Source organism: Pinus tabuliformis, chromosome 5_2 (assembly GCF_031772625.1).
Source record: "Pinus tabuliformis cultivar Carrire ecotype Pingquan chromosome 5_2, CPIR1, whole genome shotgun sequence".
NCBI lineage: Eukaryota > Viridiplantae > Streptophyta > Pinopsida > Pinales > Pinaceae > Pinus > Pinus tabuliformis.
In genome coordinates, this window is record NC_142306.1 from 693,322,440 (window position 1) to 693,343,051 (window position 20,612).

Sequence of the window (20,612 nt, forward strand, 5' to 3'; positions counted from 1 at the left end):
AGAGAGTGGGGATCTTACCTCTCAGGTTCTTGTTTCTTCTGATTCTACTGAACAAGGGGATATTTTCCCTGTTGTCACGGAACCCCCTCCAAGTAATGAGGTTTTTTTCACAAAGAAGAAACAACATGCTTTGGTAACGAGGTTATTGCTTTTAATTGGAGCCTATTGACAGGACCTTGTCTTCCTTCTTACATGCCCTTCCATGTCATGGAAAAGGCTTGTAAGACGAACATATTTCACACTGTTATTGACGAGGGTGCTTTCGTTAGCTTTCTATCCTCCAATGCTTGGCAAGCTTTGGGTTCTCCACAACTTGTGTCTGTTGCTTTGAATCTATTAGCTTTTAACAGAAGAACCAGTGACCCTTTAGGGATCCTTCCTCATTGCCTGTTAATTTAGGAGGAAACACTGTATGTATTTGATGTTATGGTTGTCATGGGCCCTTGTATTTCAACTTGCTCTTGGGGTGAGACTATGTTTATACTATGAACACTGTCGTGTCCACACTCTTTCGAGTGATGTGTTTCCCGCATGATGGAAAAATAGTAACTATCGATCAACTTTCATTTGTTGGTCCTGGTTTGACTGCCAATCATCCGACTTCCTTAAATGGTCCAAATATGCAAGTGATATATCCCCCACCATAGGTCAATTATGTAGCAATCTGTACCATGCCTGTATCTACTAATGAAGAGGAACCTTTCACTGTTTGCTCAACTTCTTTTGACCTAGATCCAATAGATGATTTTGTAAATCATTTATTGTGGGCATTGGAGTCTGATATTTCCGTTGGATTTTGGATACCTTCCAGAGCATTGTTCTTCCATCTGATGAGAACCTCTTAGAAGCCATGGCCTTTTGGAGGCCATGATCTAATCCATGAGCATAGTTCCTTTTCCTGTGTCAAGCTCTTTAAAAAATGAAACAAGGTCCTTTGAGCATAGTTCCTTGTCTTGTGTCAAGCTCATTAAAAAATGAAACAAGGTCCTTTGAGCATAGTTCTTTTACTGTGTCATGCTCGTTAAAAAATGAAACAAATCTCCCTTTCACTGTTTGCTCAACTTCTTTTGACCTAGATCCAGTAGGTGATGTTGTAAATCATTTACTGGGGGCATTGGAGTCTAATTTTTCCATTGGATCTTTGGATACCTTCCAGAGTGTTGTTCTTCCATTTGATGAGAGCCTCTTAGAAGCCATGGCCTTTTGGAGGCCATGATCTAATCCATGAGCATAGTTCCTTTTCTTGTGTCAAGCTCTTTAAAAAATGAAACAAGGTCCTTTGAGCAGAGCTCCTTGTCTTGTGTCAAGCTCGTTAAAAAATGAAACAAGGTCCTTTGAGCAAAGTTCTTTTATTGTGTCATGCTTGTTAAAAAATGAAACAAATCTCTCTTGTCGAGTCTTTGAATAGATCTCGTAAATGCCAAGTCGAGTCTCGTAAATGAACCTTCATTCCATCCACCTGTTGGTAACTAGTAGTTTACTTGGTGAATGAAATGAAGCTTGGGGGCATGTACCTAGAATTGCGTTATTATGCTAGGGGCATGAAAACCAATTCCAAGCAAAGTTTTTTCCTTTGTTTCAAGCTTGTGTAAAAATGTAACCACTCTCAAACATAGTTTTTCCTTGTTTCAAGCTTGTGTAAAAATGAAACCAATTTCAAGCATAGTTTCCCATGTTTCAAGCTTGTGTAAACATGAAACCTTTCTTATTTTATCTCGAGTGATTTCCATTCTTATCATCCTGTTTTAGATGAGCCTTGGTTTTCTCATTCCATCGTCACCATTTGCTTGGCCGATCATACGCTTTCACTTGGTTATTTTACCCTTTCCTGAGGAACTGTTGCGATGAGTGGTCTTATTAGCCTGCCTCTTGACCTCTATGTGTTTTGAGCAACTCCATCATGATTGAAACAAGTTGTTATCCTTTATACCACTCGTTTCTCTAGGATGAGTCCTCTTTCAACGCTTTTCAAACTCCCAAAATATGAAAAGATTACCAAGCACTTGTCTTTTCAAATTCATTAAAGTAAATGAAAAGACGCTTACTCAGTATAAATTTAACCCTTTTCTGGACTGGGATAGACTTTGTACGAAAAATGAATACTTTAGTCAAACATGACTAAAAGGTTCTCTTGAGTATCGTTTTATGCCTTTTTGGACTCAAGAGACTAAATTTATGAAAAGGAACCTTTGGAGTTTTATTTTTCGCCTCTTTTTCAAACTCTCTAAACATGAAAAAGAAGTCGAGAAAGCATCAAATTGCGTTAGACTTGTCGAACATGATGGGACCGAATCACTCATTCTCAAGGTTCGTTAAAAATACTCAGAAGGATTCATCCAAAGGATGAATTTATAGATCAAGCATATGTTATCCTCCTCAAGCTTGTCAAAAATAAAGAGGTACTGACCAGAAATGGTTGGGGAAATTGGGAAAACAGGGTACTTAACCTATTAATGGCAGCGAGTCGCTCTTGAACATGACACTCTTTCACTTTATTTCCGTGATTGTTGGGTTGGGAAATCTGCTTGCCTCTTTGGTTAATCACGCCGTATTAAAATCCTTCATAATCGGTTTTGGGTCAATGCTACCAACTCCATAAAGTTTCGCCGATATGTTCAAGAGAAGTCCTTCAGTTAACATCTGCTACAATCCCCTCAAGCCATAATTCATGTCTGCTGCTCTTGAACTAGCTCTTCATCAACATAATTTTGTCTCAAATCTTGATACTCGTTTCATGTAGTTGATGAGGGATACATCAAGGCCCTTCTGTGACGGGTCACTTCCTGTCGACATCAACTCATTATCCAGGAAGCTGACTTAGAAACTCCTTTCTGTACCTTAGAGCTTGCATACATCAATGACAAGTTTCCTCGCTCTTAGCGACAGATCCCCATCATTGGCCTTCGTTCGAAATATTCTGTGTGGTGTTCGACTTCAACTCATTCATTCACACCACATAGATTCTACTATGGTACCTTGAGAGGCATTATCATTATCAATGGTTTTTCTTGCATCTATTAACAATTTACATCATTGGGAGGTAATTAGATGGTGTCTACCATGTTCAACTCTAGCTCATTAACTCGCATGGTTAGACTTGTAGTATCGAGTGATGAGGTAGAATATCCCGGATTAGTTCCATCTATCTAGGCTGCGATTTCAAGATTGATACATGATTACAAAGTATGGTGGTTATGATCATTCAAGACAATCATCCAAGCATGGGTCCACATTTTGACATCACTGGATGAGATTTCTTGATCATTATACATGTAATATTGGTTTATATGCTGAGCATGGGTATGCCTCCCTCAGTAATGCTATCATGATGATAATATGTATTATAACAATTGATGCTTTCGACCATTCGATTCTTGATTTGGACTTGTCGCAAGGTAAAGCACTTGAGTCCTCAACCACTGCTTTTGACTCTGTACTTTAGGGGCCAATCTGTTACATGCCATTTTGTTACATCAGCGCAAAAGGCTTGAAAACCATATCAATCAACATCCTTGAACACTTTGTCATAATCTCTTTGCAAAGCTCTAAGCATTATTTCTCCAAAAAGTCCAAGTATCTGGGTCTATTTGCTCAAAAACTATGTTTTTAGCCCCAATGCACTCTGCATGCATGTCCACCTGCGTTGGGTGCAAGTTACATCAATGAGTATCAACGCTGATCAACGTAGGTTGCTCCATTCTGCAGGTGCGCTGATTCTAGAATTTCGGGAAAATTAAAAAATATTTTCGAATCTTCTCCTTCCAGATGTTTCTAAGGTAGTTTTAACCATTTACCATGGATGGAGATCTCGAATTCCTATCTGATCCTACTCTAGTTATCTTATCTCCTATCCCTTGAGCTTATCCTCCCTCACAAGTGGATCTAAAGCCTAGATTGGTAAACCCTAAACTACCATGTTTACCCTATAAATTTACTGCCTTCCATAGAGTCTTGGTTGGTTTTGTAGACTACTAGTGCCCTCATGCTGCTGCTTTAAGCTTAAGGAATCATCATCCATTTGCATTAGGGTTGAGTGTGAAGGTTGGCTTTGTGGCAAGGAAGGATAAGACAATTGGGGAGACATCTGCAAAGTGAGCTTCTATATATGGTTGTAACTCTCTCCTTTATTAATTATTACAAAAACCACTTTGTTTTCCTATACTTGTATCATGTTGATGCTTGTGTATTTCAATGCCATGTTGACTCATTGAGTAGAGATATTGGATTATGCTATGCGGATATTGTAGTTCCCTTGCTTGTTTTAGTCTCTATTGGAGGTTCCATTTATAGCGCGAGGGGCTAGAGTTGGAGCTCTCAAGCAAGGAGAAGAAGAGGACTTACTATAGATTCTTGTTAGGTCTCTCTTCCATATTCTAGTCTCTCTCAGGAAAACATAGATCTTTTTGCTCTTTGTTGTTCTTGATCGGACCACTACATCTAGGGAGTTCATTTTTATCCGCAGAAGTGAATTTTCGAAAATATTTTTTAATTTTCCCAAATTTCTAGAATCATCGCACCTGTGGAATGGAGCAACATGTGTTGGTCAGTGCTGATGCTTAGGTATGCAACTTGCACCCAATGTTGCTGGACAAGAACATAGGGTGCGCTGGGCCTAAATATATGGTTTTTTAGTAGATAGATCTAGAAACTCAGACTTTCTGGTGAATTGATGCTTAGGGTTTTGCAAAGGGATTACGACAGTGTTCATGGATGTTGATTGATCCGATTTGCAGACCTTCTGGGCTGATGTGACAAAATGGCTTGTAATAGTGCTATATTATGACATGATGAGAGATGATTAACATGAGACTCAAGTGTTGTAAGATCGGTAGCCCACCTTAGCCTCTTATATTTGTTGCAACATTTTTAACAATGGGATTTGTTATTCTCTCCTCTTTGATGTATTTGTGTTATTGACATTTTCATCCCCATAAAATCCTACATGGTATTAAAGTGATGCCCATTATTGAGTTTGTGATCGAGAGATTTCAAGAATTCAATCTCAAAGTAAGAGAAATCATAAAGAAAGGCGAGTTTTTTTTTAATGAGGTTCTAAACTTCAAGAAAAATTTGTTGATTGTTATGATGAACCCATGTTCATTAAGGAAAACATTTATGAGGAAGATGTCTCAAAGTTTATGGACGGCTCACGCTGAATGGGAAGAAGAGCAAGTTGATAATGAAGTAGAAGACTGAGAATGCACACAATGATGATGGAGATCAAATGCAGTGAAAGGTGAGTAGAGAACAAAAGCACATAGACCAACAACGTGAAGGGGAGAAAGTACAATGATGTGGGAATAGATGGAGAGGAAGCCATTGAATGACAACTAGCATGCTTAAGTCCAGGACTGAGATTAACACTGTGAACTCCAGGACACTGGCTGGGAGTAGCGAGGGGCATGCACAAACAAAATGTGGAGATTGCAAATTGAGTAAGATATACTAATACTCCGAACATAGTTGTAGATGTTATGATATGTGGAGGCAACATGTAAATCTTCAGACACGGGAAGAAGGGAAGCAAATGCCCAAATAGAAAGAGAGAACTTCTAGGGCATGTTCTAAGGTAGAAAGAGCTATCCTTTACACATGATGAGATGCCTAGTGAGAGGTGAGATTGTGTTATGAATATAATATATAAAAATAATATAGTTAATACAAACAATAATAATCATAACAATAATTACTATTAGTTACTAAAGAGACATATCTTAAAGGACATGGCCATTCATGACGGGGCACCTGCCTAGGTATATAAGCGAACCCTCATTTGTAATCAATTTCTCATCAAATATCTCTTTGTGTAATCAAACATTTCTATATAAATATACTACTTGTCCTATAATGGATATTTTCATATCTCAGATATTTTGAATATCCGTTGTTTATACGAACCCTGTTTGTTACATTGGTATCAGGGCTTCATTCTCCAATCCCGACTTTTGGCCATCAATTTTTTGTCAAGTTCGTTGTTGTTTGATCGAGGCTTTTTAGCCCCACAGTTTTTGGAGGTTCTCCATTCTATCGTCAAGCCATGTTCATTATTAAAAAAACATAATTCCATCTGCCAATCATTGTTGCCAGTGTCCCTACTCCACTACCAACCAACCACCACCTTTTGCTGTAGTAGAGTTGCTGCTTTGCCCACCCTGCCACTCCGCCAGACCACTGGCTCTTCACACCCACTGTTAGAATTCAACACATCAATCTGTTGTTCGACGAAATCGTGTCCATTAAATTCGAGAGAATACCACAAATGTTGCACCCCCATTCAACAACACAGAGGAAAAAAATCGGTCGAAGTTGGTCATAGTTCGAATCACTAGAAGATTACATTTTCGTTCGGGGAGCTCGTGAGCACTTTTAATTTCATCAACCACAAATTCAATCCAAAATCACTGTTAAAATTGCAAGTAATACATTACGTCAAAGTCCCCATTGTTAAATCTATTACTCCAGATCGATGCCCTTAATGCTATGGTTGACTAAACACTTGCCAAGGACCTTTAGTAATCGACACAATTCTTTGTAACAAATACCAATAAAGAAGCATATATATTGGTAGAAGCTTAATAATTAGGAATAGGTCCATTCAAAACATTTTTTAAGTTTTTAAAAGTCAAAACATGTATTTAATAGTGACGTATTTTGATTTTGGGACAAAATTTCTATAAAAAATATAATAACCTTCTTTTGGGTTAAAAAGTAATAGTAAAATAAAAAAAGAAAATATATATTATATCAACAAGTTCATATAAAGGAGGAAGGTGTCACATTAAAATTGTGCTATTTTATTATAGCCTAGTGAATCCTAAGTAATTATCAACTTACTTATTAAATCAAGGGTTTTTATTCGTAAGGAGATATATTATAAAAAGGGAAAATAATAAATTAATATATACATGGGAAGGTTTATAAAAAATAAAAAATGGGTTACTTTTAAATCTTAAGCTCATATCAAAAAAGTAAAATGGAGACAACTGTTGAAGAAAAAGGAATGGATTATAATCCAAAAAAGAAGGGAGGGATATTTTCCTAAAACGGTCTTTCAATCATAGATCGCAAATTATCCACATTAAAAGATAGTGTCCAAGAGAGAGATTAATATCATTATCAACGCAAACGACGGGAAAAATTACATAAATATTAATTTGGCGAATCAACTATGAATTCTAGAACTAAATATAGGTGAAAAAATGATATCTTTTGAGAGAAAGAGTATGCAATTAATGATTTATAAGTGACAATTGATCATTATGAATACATGTCTCAATTTAGTGTCATAATTATGTTTAACAAAGAGATTGACATAAATCTCAATCAACCTTGGTTTAAAGAAATGGGTACGTTCATGTTAAAATAAGAGAATTTTTTGTTGATGTTTCCTTATAAGAAGAAGATGATCACATTCGAAGACATGACAATGAAGTTAGAATCGATAATGCCTTCATCAAAAGACTTCAAGGATATCTAGAAACTGATGCTTAAAGAGAATAAAAAACAATATCAAAGAAGCAGAAAGAGTTTGAAGAAGTCATCTCCAATAAAAACAAAAAAAAATTCTTTTTTAAAAGACCATAGTCAAAAATTACTCTGTGAAGGTCAAGAAGTCTAAAGCTACAAAGAAAAAATTAGAAGAAGAAAAGTAATGTCCCGAGAAGAAATTCAACGAGAATCTATCAGAAAAGGAAGAAGAAAATTTGCATTTAAAAAACTTTAATCAAAATTTATTAGAACAAAAAAGAGATTTAAAAGATGAAAAACTTGAACATCAAGACATTGAAAATAAGTTTCATGAATCAGATATCTTTTGAGAAAAAGAGTATGAAATTAATGATTTATAAGTTACAATTGATCATTATGAATACATATCTCAATTTAGTGTCATAATTATGTTTAACAAAGAGGGTAAATTCCTTAGACAGAACACCAAAGGACACCGTTCACAAGCAGATCACAGATCAATACACTAGTATTCTTGACGTGGTTAAAACCCTCAAAGAGGGAAACAGTCCACGGGCTGAGCCAACGCGGCCACTTTAGGCAAGTTATTAATAAAAGAATGAAAATTTACATAAGCTTCTCTCATGAACGATTTTCCCTACAAATGACCCTCCATGCTCTTTAAATAGAGATCATGGACCAATTGGGTGTTAAGCCACGGATCAAGTGTCGGTAATACCGAGGAGAGAATGAATTGTCGGATCACTACATATCGTGACCGTCGGATTGTAAGTTACAAAAATACATAGTAAAGAAACACACTTTACCTAACTCTACACTAGACCAAGTTATACTTAACTATTTCCTATGTGTCAGAATATCCTAACATCCCCCCTTAAGAACAACTTGGGATAGGATTGAAGGATGTACAAATATGACACAATAGGAGAAGGAAGGAGGCATTAGAGCCTATCCCCCCTTAGTGACAACTTCCTGAACTCCAACCATAAATCGAAGTTTAGTGAACTTCGCCTTGTGAGAGCCTTTGTAAAGATGTCTGCAACTTGATCATCTGTTGAACAACATTGCACTTCAAGAACATGGTCATGAATGAGCTTTTTGATGAAGTGCATATGCAGTTCAATGTGTTTGTTGCACTGATGTTGGACTGGATCTTTGCATAGTTGAATGGCACTTTGATTATCACACCAAAGTGTAGTCGGATGCCGCTGCTGAAAGCCAAGCTCTGATAGGATCTGACGAAGCCACAGGGCTTCCTTACTAGCTTCTACGACACCACGATACTCTGCTTCTGCTGAAGAAAGAGAAATGGCACTTTGTTTCTTGCAAGCCCATGTAATAGGTCCTGAACCAAGAGTGAACACATATCCTGCAGTGGACTTCTGATCATCAAGGTCACCAGCCCAATCGGAATTAGTGAAACCAACCAATAAGGGAGATGCTTCTGCACTGTAATGAATCCCAAACTGAACTGTACCTCGAACATAACGAAGTATTCTTTTAGCTACTTTCCAATGACTTTCATGTGGGTTTTGCATAAACCGAGCAATAAGGCCAACAACAAAGGAAAGGTCAAGACGAGTATGGGTTAGATACAAAAGTTTTCCTACAAGTTGACGGTATAAGGTAGCATCAACTTCAGGGGAAGTACAAGTGACTGAAAGTTTGGCTCCAGACTGAAAGGGAGAAGGGGCTGGCTTACAGTCTTCCATGTAAAAATGGCGTAGAAGATCACAAGCATACTTGGACTGGGAAAGGGAAATACCTTCCTTGGATTGCAAGACTTGAAGACCAAGGAAATAATGCTAGTGTCCTAAGTCTGTCATTTCAAACTTCTTTTTAAGGCTAGACTTCACACAGTTTATAAGGTTGGGATCACTACCAGTAAGGATAAGATCATCAACATAAAGAACAAGAATGATAAGAGACTACCCACTTTCTTGGTGTAGACAATATTGTGAGAATGACATCTAGAAAAGCCAATTTCTAAAAGAACATTTTGGCATACCAAGCCTGAGGGGCTTGCTTGAGACCATAAAGGGATTTCTTAAGCCGACATACAAGGCTAGAGTATGTTTGTATAAATCCAGTAGGTTGTTCCATATAGATTTCTTCATGCAAGTCCCCATGTAAGAAGGCAGATTTAACATCCATCTGATGGACTTCCCATTTGAAAGAGGCAACAAGGGAAAGAAGAAGGCGGATAGAGTTCATTTTGGCAACAGGGGAGAAGGTTTCAGTATAGTCAATGCACTTGTGAAAAACCCTTAGCAACAAGACGAGCTTTATGTTTATCAACTTTTCCATCTGGTCCATACTTGGTTTTGTAAACCCATTTGCATCTAACAAGTTTTTGTCCCTTTAGAAGAGGAATAAGATCACATGTATCATTTGCCAATAATTAATGATATTCTTCATTCATAGCTGCGTCCCAATCTGGATGGCATGAAGCTTCTGCAAAGGTGTCAAAACCATAATTCACTGAAGCTTGAGCCAGTAAAGAAGAGGCTCTATCGAACTGAGAACGTGTACGTTGCTAATCTGTAGGATCACCGGCAAGAGCACCTGCTGCATCCTGAGTAGCACAGACCCATTTTGGAAGCTGAGGAGCTGAAGGAGGATCCTGAGAAGGTGGGGGAGGATTGTCATCCTCGCTGTCATCATCTGAAGAAGAAATATTTTTAGAAGTAGAAGGGATAGAGAGAGGTGGCACATCCGCCGAACTAGGCTCGTAGGCCGATATATTTTCAACAAACTTTACATCTCTTCTAATGATAACATTTTTGGACTTAAGTGGAATAAGTCTATATCCTTTGACATCTTCAGAATATTTTGTCTTTGAGGTTTCTGCGAGTTTCATGATTATGTAGATTATCTTTCGGATACATCGCATTAGCTTTCTTTCTGATCGACGTTTCGAACCAACAACGGTGGTTCATCTTCAGGATGTGAAATATTATTGAAAGATTGTTCTCATTTTTCCAAATATATAGAGATGAGATGCTTAGCCGACAGATATTAGAATTTAAAATTTTTTAATTTATTTTAATTATAATTTAAATTGTTTTATTATATTTTGTTAATTTAATTATATTTTGTGATATTTAGGGATTTTAAATTAATTATCAAATTATTATTTTCATTAGGGTTATGGTTATATTAATTTCATTAGGGTTATATTAATTGTATCTGTATTAATTTATAATTGATTTTATAATTATTTTAATTATATTTATTTTAATTAATTATTAATTATTAATTGTTATTAATTTTAAATGTTATAATTGTTATATTTATTTTAATCAATTATTAATTTAAATTGTTATAATTATAATTATTTCAATTTATTTAGTAATTTTATTAATTTTTAATTATTTATTATGGCTAATCCATTTTTCTTATTCTATTTGTTTTCATTAATTATTTGTTTTGTTTTGTTTTTTTTTAATGAATTATTGTTATTATTTTATTAGGGTTTTATGTTTTATTGTAATTTTTTTTATTTTGAATTTGTATTAATTTTAAGCATATTCATTTTAATTATATGTCGTGATTATTTGTTAAGGTTTATTGTCTATTTTCCTAGGTTGTGGAGTTATTATAGTTAAGATATTTTCAATTGATGTTTATTTTATTAAGGTAGTGTGTTATTTAATTATAATGGATTAGATTTTTTATGTATGTTCTAGGTTAATTGGAGGATTATAGTTAGGTAGGGGTCGATTTAGATGATAGGATTGGAATCCAGTTTTCGCTTATGGTCCATCCGTCGTCTCTATTGAGGTTATTAGGGTGTTTGCTAATTTCTATGGCTTCTTTGAATTTCCTTATGAAGTAGTGATCACTTCTAGCTAAGATACGGGTATCTTCTATACAGATTTGGTGCTTAGTTTTATCAGAATGTTCAGCTAGAGCTGAGGATTTGGATCGATTGTGTTTAATGTCAGCTGAGTGTTCCTGGATTCTTGTGTTAAAGGATCTCCCAGTCTCACCTACATAGGGTTTGCTGCATGAGCAGGGAATTAAGTAGACCCCTTTATGGCATTTTGGATCAATTTTGTCTTTGACTGGATTAAGGCAGTTACGGATAGTGTTTAAGGGTTTGAAAGTGGTTAGAATTCCATTATTTTTCAGGATGCGGGAGATTTTGTCTGTAGTTCCTAGTATGTAAGGGAGGTTGACTTTTCCTATTATATTATCAAAGTTTTTATTTTTGTTAGGTCGAGTGTTTGCCTTATTTATGGCTTTGATGGCTTGATGTTTGTTGTATCCGTTTTTTAGGAAAACTTTAATAAGGTGTTCTATTTCTTTTTCTAGGTGTTCCTTGTCAGAGATTCTAAGGGCTCTGGTTGCTAATGTGTTGAGGACTCCTAGTTTGTGGGTAGGGTGATGGTGTGAGGAGGCATGTAAATATTGTTCGGTGTGAGTCTTTTTTCTATATACTTGGTGGGATATAGAGCCATCATCATTCCTAGTGATGAGGATATCAAGGAAGGGGAGGCTTACATGAAAGTGACTTACATTTGGTTTAATTGAGCTCCATGCTTCTTCTGGAGTGATATTCTTTAAAACCTTAGTAGGAGTGCTATTTATTATGTAATTTGTACAGTTAATTGTTTCTGCCCAAAAATTAAGACTAAGTCCTTTAGATTGAAGCATACAATTAGCCATTTCTTTTAAGGTGCGGTTCTTCCTTTCAGCTACCCCATTTTGTTGTGGAGTATATGGAACATTGTGTTGCATTTGAATTCCATTCTTAGTGCAAAAGTTGATGAATTTTTTGTTAACATATTCTCCACCATTATCAGATCTTAGCTTAAGAATTTGATGTCCAGATTGTTTTTCAACAAAGGCCTTAAAGGCCAAGAACATGTTAAATACTTCACTCTTGAGTTTTAAGAAGTATACCCAAGTGCGTCTGGAGAAATCATCAATGAAAGTTAAGAAATACTTGTAGCCAGAGAATGAAACAACTGGAAGTGGACCACATAAATCATTATGCACAAGCTGTAACGGGGCTGAGGCGTGCCAAGAGGCACGTTTTTCAAAACTATCCCAATGATGTTTTCCGAGTACACATTCGAAACAAACACCATCTTTGCAAGATACCATTGGAAGACCTGTCACCATATTTTCTTTACATAGATTCTGAAGGGAGCGATAGTTTAAGTGACCAAATCGCTCATGCCAAAGTTTGCTCACTTCATCATTATGAGCAACAAATACTAAGGGAAGATTTGATGACCCAAGGTTGTTAAACTTATACTACCTTGTAGAATCATCAACAATGCCAGTAGCTAAAATCTGTCTAGGATCTCTTAGGTCATTAATTACAACATCATGAGGTGAAAATTCAACGATTTTACCTTCACCTGAATGAGTTATTTGATATATAGATAGAAGGTTGCAGGATAAGGTTGGAACACATAATACATCATTAAATTGACCACTGTCTAGATGAACAGTTCCAGTCCCTACAACACTAAGAGATCTATCATCACTAACATATATATTTTGGTGTTACAGTCATTTAAAGAAGAAAACATGGCTTTGTTTTTGGCCATGTGATAAGAAGCTCCAGAATCAATGAGCCACTCATGAGAATGAGAAGAAGAAGATACATTTAGTGCATAACCATACCGAGATGGTTGAGAACCACATGCAGAAAGTGTTATTCCTAAAGATGAAGTTGAAGTTGAAGAGTGCTCCAAATGGATGTTATGCTTCTTCATTGCTGCTTCCAAGGCTTCCATCTTCTTAAAGAATTTGGATTCTAAGTGGCCATCTCGATTACAAAAGTGGCAATGTCTATCAGTCTTCTTCCCTTTGTTTTTATTTGCCTTATCATTTTGTTGAAATGATTTTTCATTTTGAGACGAAAATTGCTTAGGACCCTTGTTTGGTCAAGGACCATTCTTTTTAGGATACTGCTTCTTAGGATTCTTTGAATTTGGTTGCTGTTGGGTGAATAAGGCTTTCTTAGAAGAGTTTCCAAGATTAAAAAGACCAAGATATAAGAGCTTTTCTTGTTCTCTTATTAAAGAATCACAAAAGGCATCAAAAGAGGGGGACTTGTAGTTTTGTCCTTGAGAAATAAAGGTTTCTCTAGTAGAATGGAAAGTGGAAACAAACACAGAGTAGGCTGGTCCCAACTTAGTAAGAATGGAATAGACAAGGCTACTATCTTCTTTCTTAACCTTAACACTTTCCAAGAGAAGTCTAAGGGTCTTGAACTTAGACAAAAACTCTTCAATGGAAGAAAAATTATTGGGGTCCAATGTAAGCAACTCATTTTCGAGTAAATCCACAATGTAGGACCACCATTGGAAGTAGTTGGTGCTGTGAAGAATAACTTGGCATGGACTTTCTATTTTAACAGAAACTGAAGCTGTAGATGTTGAAACTAAGTGTTTCAATGCAAAGATCTCGAAAAATTAGGCCGATTAAAAAAAAACGGCTCTGAAAACTGCTTCTGGATGAAGAAGTTATAACTTTTTGAAAAAAAGTTGTTGAAGATGCCGACGAAGTGCGTGAATATGCGGAAATGAATGATAATGTTATATTTAAAAAAAATCACCCTCTTTCCAAACATAATCTAATTAGCTCACTTTAAAAAAGATTTTATGTGACTCACTTTTATAAATAAGTGAAAGTCACTTTTACAATGGTGCTTTATGAGCTCCCACTAAATTGTAACTTAAATAAAAGATAAAGAGACTTTAGAATTATAAGTGACTCACTTTTTATAATGGGTGAGAACACTTTTACATAAAGTAACTTTAAAACATAAGTTACATGTGCTTTTTGAAAAAGTAACTCAACAAAAAAAGACTTGAACTCAAGACCTTTATTCTCATAAAGTAACTTTGGACCAAGTGAGCTAGTTTAAAAGGTTGGTAATTTTTGGAAAAGAGGAAGGGTTTTTTTTTTGAGTCACTGAAGCTTTGGGGTGTGTGCTTACTTGAAAAAGCTCGCTTACTTGAAAAAGCTCATTTTTGCGTACAAAACAAAAACCACAAAACCCAGCATGGACACACAAAAAAAACAAACCTTACGGCTTGAAGTTAGCTTTAGCCTGAAACTAAATATTTTCCTCAATGTTTTTGATTTTCCGAGATTACATTAAGGCGCGGCAGAAAAGAGCATACGCATGAGAAAATCCCTTCCTTTCTGTTTCTGATTTGCCTAGGTCGCACAGAGTCACGGGGCAAAGAGCATACGCAGAAATGAAAGGCATAGATCCGGTAATAAAAAACAGAGAGCTAAATAAACCAAAATAAATAGAGAGATGAATATCTAGAACTGCAAATAAAGACTGTATACCTCCAAATTTTAAAAATGTCGTAGCTAGGGCTACTGGAAACCTTTTCGCGTAAAACGAAAGGGGTTCCTTACTAGAACAGATGCTCCTAACACAATAGAGCAGTCCTCTCGGCCCGAAAGCAGTCAGAAACAGTAGATCTAGGATACGATAGTTGGATGCAGTTGTACCGGCTTCAGATTTGGATCACCAACGGATGCGGCCCTCAAATAGCTCTGATACCACGTAGGAATTTTACAGGGTAAGTTCCTCAGACAGAACACTAAAGGACACCCACCGCTCACAAACAGATCACAGATCAATACACCAATATTCTGACGTGGTTAAAACCCTCAAAGAGGGAAATAGTCCACGGCTTGAGCCAACATGGCAACTTCAGGCAATTTATTAATAAAAGAATGAAAATTTACATAAGCTTCTCTCATGAACGGTTTTCCCTACAAATGACCCTCCATGCTCTTTAAATAGAGATCATGGACCATTCGGGTGTTAAGCCACGGATCAAGTGTCGGTAATACCGAAGAGAGAATGAACCGTCGGATCACTACATATCGTGATCATCGGATTGTAAGTTACAAAAGTACATAGTAAAGAAACACACTTTACCTAACTCTACATTAGACCAAGTTATACTTAACTATTCCCTATGTGTTGGAATATCCTAACATCTCGGTCAACCTTGGTTTAAAGAAATGGGTACGTTCATGGTAAAATAAGAGAATTTTCTTTTTGATGTTTCCTTATAAGAAGAAGATGATCACATTCCAAGACATGACAATGAAGTCAGAATCGATAATGCCTTCATGAAAAGACTTTAAGGATATCTCAAAACTGATGCTTAAAGAGAATAAAAAACAATATCAAAGAAGCAGAAAGAGTTTGAAGAAGTCATCTCCAATAAAAACAAAAAAATTTCTGGTTTAAAAGACCATAGTCAAAAATTACTTGTGAAGGTCAAGAAGTCCAAAGCTACAAAGAAAAAATTAGAAGAAGAAAAGTAATGTCTCGAGAAGAAATTCAACGAGAATCTATCAGAATAGGAGGAAGAAAATTTGCATTTGAAAAGCCTTAATCAAAAGTTATTAAAACAAAAAAGAGATTTAAAAGATGAAAATCTTGAACATCAAGACATTGAAAATAAGGTTCATGAATCAGAAATTGAAGAACTCTTATGTCTCATAAATCATTATCAAAGTCTACTCACTCAAATTATGAAACTTAAAAATGATAAAAAATCACTGAAAAACGAATTAGAAGAGATTATCATGAAAGAAACATCAAAGTTTTCAGATGTAACAATCCAAGATGCAGAAAAAGGAAAAAATGCCGATCCAGTCAATATTACGACTCAAGAATATGACAAACCAGGTGAAGTAAAAACGTATTCAGATGTTGTAGTTCAAACGATAAAAATTCCAAGTGAATACTTTGTAACCAACTCAACAACATCAGTATTGAAGTAAATCAGGAAATTGCCACACTCATGCTAAGGGAAAATAAAATCACAAGAACTCCCTATCGACATCAGAATCACAAGAAAAAACATCGCAATTAGTTTGTGTATTGTATCACTTAGAACATAAACAACAAACTTATGTTCTAAAGAATACTGATATCTGCAAAATCCAGTCTTACGAGAACAATTTATTCCAGCTATCAAATAATTGCAAAGTTCCATAAAAGATTGATTTAGGTTGGTTAGATCCCTTCTTAGTTCGACAATTTTGTTTATCACTTAGAGGATTTTATCATCTTGTATTATCAAAGATGACAACTCGAAGAACTCCGAAAGATACATATAGATTACAAGACAAAGAAACAGATGACACGCCTTGTTAGCAATAAGCTTTGAGAACAAAGCTTTTCTGAAGAGGAAGGCAATGTCATGAATATAATATATATAAATAATATAAACAATAATCATAATAATAATTAAGTAAATAATAAATAATTACTGAAGAGGCATGTCTTAAAGGACATGACCATTCATAAGGGGCACCTGCTTAGCTATATAAGCGGGCCCTTATTTTTAACCAATATCTCATATCAAATATCTTTTTGTGTATTCAAACATTTCTATAAAAATATACTACTTGTCCTATAAAGATACTCTGAATATTCCGCTGCATATACGAATCCTGTTCGTTACAGGCTAGGAGATGAAAAATATTTGCAGACCTTGGGCATTTAAAGATTTTGCATACCTCTGAGAAATAAACAATGAGAGAAAGCAATAGTCATGAATATTGCAAGTCCTTGTGCAGAGAAAATGATTAAAACATCCAGCCTTTTCAGAGGTTTTGTTGTGAACTAACAGTTCCTATCTTTGGGACTGGTTTTTTCATCCCAAATTAAGTTATTTACACATATTTATACTCTAATGTGCAAAAAAGGGTTCTCTAGTGATTTTTTTTTGTTTTATTTGAAATAATCTTATAGCTGATCTGCTTCTTCTTGGTGTAATTTTATTTTTCAAAGTGCTAGTTCTTCATCCATGTTCTTAAAAGCAAAGTTTGTTCAATCAGTGTAGCACTATTTTGTTCTTAATTTCCATAGCACAAAATAGTTATTACATTTTGGTTTTAGAATCAAGTCGTTGCCACAGATTAGGAGAATAGATGCTGTTATGGCATCTTACATACTGTTTCTGATTCTACTTATCATGAAATGATTTTGATGAATTTGCAGCCGCACATTTTTGTCCATCATCGGCGGCGTGGTTGCAGGAATCTTAGGACTCACTGGTTTGAAAGGTTTTATATTATATTTCATTATCATGGCTGTTGGTTCTCTCGGCGTCATTATCAAAGCCAAATTTGATATTCATGAATATTTTGATTCATGGAATCGTGTTACATTGGATGGTATAACGGGTGGACTAATGGTATCTCCTTTTCCCTTTACAATTATTCTAAAAATCTAATTTTCTTTTTATTTGTTTAAATTGCTCTAGTTGAAAACATTTCATCATTATGATGTGTGATATAAATGGGAGCTTACCTCAAATTCCAGTTATATTTTAGCATATACATGTGTGACAAATACATTTCCTTTCCTACAAAGCATTCAACTTTATACTTCACTTATGTTTGTGCTATGCAAATATAAGCAATTTTAATGACTAATCTTGTTTGGTCTGTATACCTGGAGTTGTATTTTTACCGTTAGCTACTACTAGTTCACGTGGACTTTTACGATTAGCATTTCTCCAATTTTGGCACGTAATATGGACATTCAAGTTCACCCCTTTTTTTTTTGATAGCAGTGTGAATTTTCGATGATCACAAACAATGAAAGAGTGATGGAAATACAAAGGAGATTGCCACAACTGTATATATATATGTGGACATTCAAGTTCACCCCTGTTTTGATTTTGTATTTGAACCAGGGCTATGAAAAAATGATGAGCATTGTTTGGTATGTATACCTGGAGTTGTATTTTTAGCTACTACTAGTTCACGAGGACTTTTATGATTAGAATTTCTCTAATTTTGGCACATGTAAGATGGACATTCAAGTTCACCCCTTTTTTGATTTTGTATTTGAATTAGGGCTATGAAAAAATGATGAGCATTGTCAATAGCAATGTGAATTTTCAATGATCACAAACAATGAAAAGAGCGATAGAAATACAAAGGAGATTGCTGCAACTGTGCCTGCTATATATATATATATATGTGAGTACAAAATTGGTGGAAAGATTGCTGAAACTGTGCACGCTATATATATATATATGTGTGTGTGTGTGTGTGAGTAAAAAATTGGTGGAAAGTGATCATCATTGACCAAGTTTCCTAGATGCACAGATATATAATGACAAAATTAGATGAGTGATCATTTTTACCAAGTCAGCTATAAAAAACAAAGTACTAAAGATGAAGTACAAATAGGATACATATTTAGACAATGTCTACTAGACTAAGTCTCATAATTTCCTTACTGCTTAAAGGACACCGTCTTCAATTTCTGTTAGAGATCGAGAAATTGATATTCAAATGCTAATCAGGAAACCACTTGTTTTGTGGGCAAAGTTCCTTTGCATCCAACCAAATACGTAAGTTAATGTTTAGTAGATTTGCTGTGGACATCAGGTAGTGTATATTCAGGCAGAGTTTGAAAATCAGTGATGGCAGCTACTGAAGTCTGGATGTGTTACTAAAACTGCTACTTCCAGGGTCTACTAGTATCAGGGTTTAGCGCTGGCTGCTATGTGAAGTGCTATCTCAATATTGATAGCCCAATACCTTGATATTCGATACTCCAACATCCAATAGTCAAAGATTGATACATGTGGCTACATGTCGTCAAACTCTCCATTAGTTGATGGACATTGTCAAGATCTGTTAATATCGGGAGTTTGCATTGGTTGCTGTTTGAAGTATTCCCCGATACCCAGTGCCCAATACTGTGACAATCGATATTCCATCATTCAATAGGTCGAAGGATGATACGCCATAGTTACTTGACGAGAAATTCTCTGTTATACAACAAACACATTGGGGGCTGTTAATATCAGGAGATTGTGCTGGCTGTTGTTTGGAGTGTTCCTAATACCTATAGCCCAATACCCCGACAACCGATATCTCATTGTTCTAGCCTTAAGCCCCCTTCCAGTTAAGCTCTTGGTCATGGCTCCCCCACCTGACCATATGACCCTTCATTCCCAAAATTTCAAAACAACCCAGAACCAATATATCAATCCTCAAATTTCCAAATGGCCCGAAACCGAGAGATAAGTAGGGTTACAGACGGAGTTACTTAGCTTGGCCCCTGGACTGAAAGAGACTTTGACAGAACAATGGATTGCCCAAAAGACTTCAGAAGCTATAAAGGTCCTCATTGACCATGAAGGCATGCAAATACTTCATGTCACAACCATATAACAAGATTTTCTTCAAGGAGTCAAAAGAGGTCACTAATCACAGTTTTCTTCCATCTGAGGCCTTCATACTTTTCATTCCAACCATCTCAAAAGTTCTTCAATCAACTCTATAAACACTTTGCCTCAAATGTTCTGTGAAGACTCCCTCCTTTGAGTCTCTACTATGTAATCAAGGCTTTTACTCTTACATCTAAGTCCATATTGTCAAAAGACCTTTTGGTCACCACAAAAACCAAATTAAGACTCACTAAGAGTCTTTCACAACCAGCCAACCATCCTAGCTATCCATTAGTCCTATTCTCTTGAAAGCATGGCATAAGAGCACACTAAGATGAACAGGAAAACATGTGATCATTTTACAATGATCACAGTCAAATTTACCATTTCATATAGGCATCACATAGACCATAATGTCCATTTAGCAGATAAGCGCGTAAATATACACAACTTATCAACATTATTTCTAGTTCATTGAACATGATTTACATTACAGAGTTGAAGTCCACAAGGGGTACTTATTTGGTCAAGATCATTAGTTGCCTATAATTGATGAACGATGAGCCACGTTCCACCACACCATAGGCTCAACTACACTACAATTTTTCTTGCAGCCGACCACCCTCGAGCCAGATCAAGAAGCCATGAGGGAAGTTCTCACTCCACATCAGAGGGTGGAGTCATGATGGCGATTCTCCCTCATCAAATAAAGTTCAGCAATTCCTCTTGAAATCACACTAAGCCTAGAGTCTACCCAATTGCTGTGGGTGGTTTCTTACTTGCTTTGTATAGGAAGCACTGAAAGACAATTCTCTCTCAGGCTATTAGTGGTGTAAGGATGAAGGCAAGTGTAGGAGCAGATCTGCAAACGACAATGTGCGTTTTGGGAAGGACACCGGAGGCAAGTGCAGGAGTAGATCTGTGCATTTCCAATAGGGAGTGCGA

General features: G+C 36.0%; 1 protein-coding gene across 2 annotated transcripts in view; it reads left to right on the top strand.

Annotated features, from left to right (window-relative positions):
• Positions 1 to 20,612, top strand: part of LOC149161012 (Rab5-interacting family protein) — a 206,807-nt gene that overhangs the window by 159,296 nt on the left and 26,899 nt on the right. For both annotated transcript variants that reach the window (XM_089436869.1, XM_089436868.1), the window contains exon 3: positions 17,477 to 17,672. In XM_089436869.1, the coding sequence (XP_089292995.1) occupies positions 17,477 to 17,672 (196 nt within the window). The remainder of the gene's footprint in view (positions 1 to 17,476; positions 17,673 to 20,612) is intronic.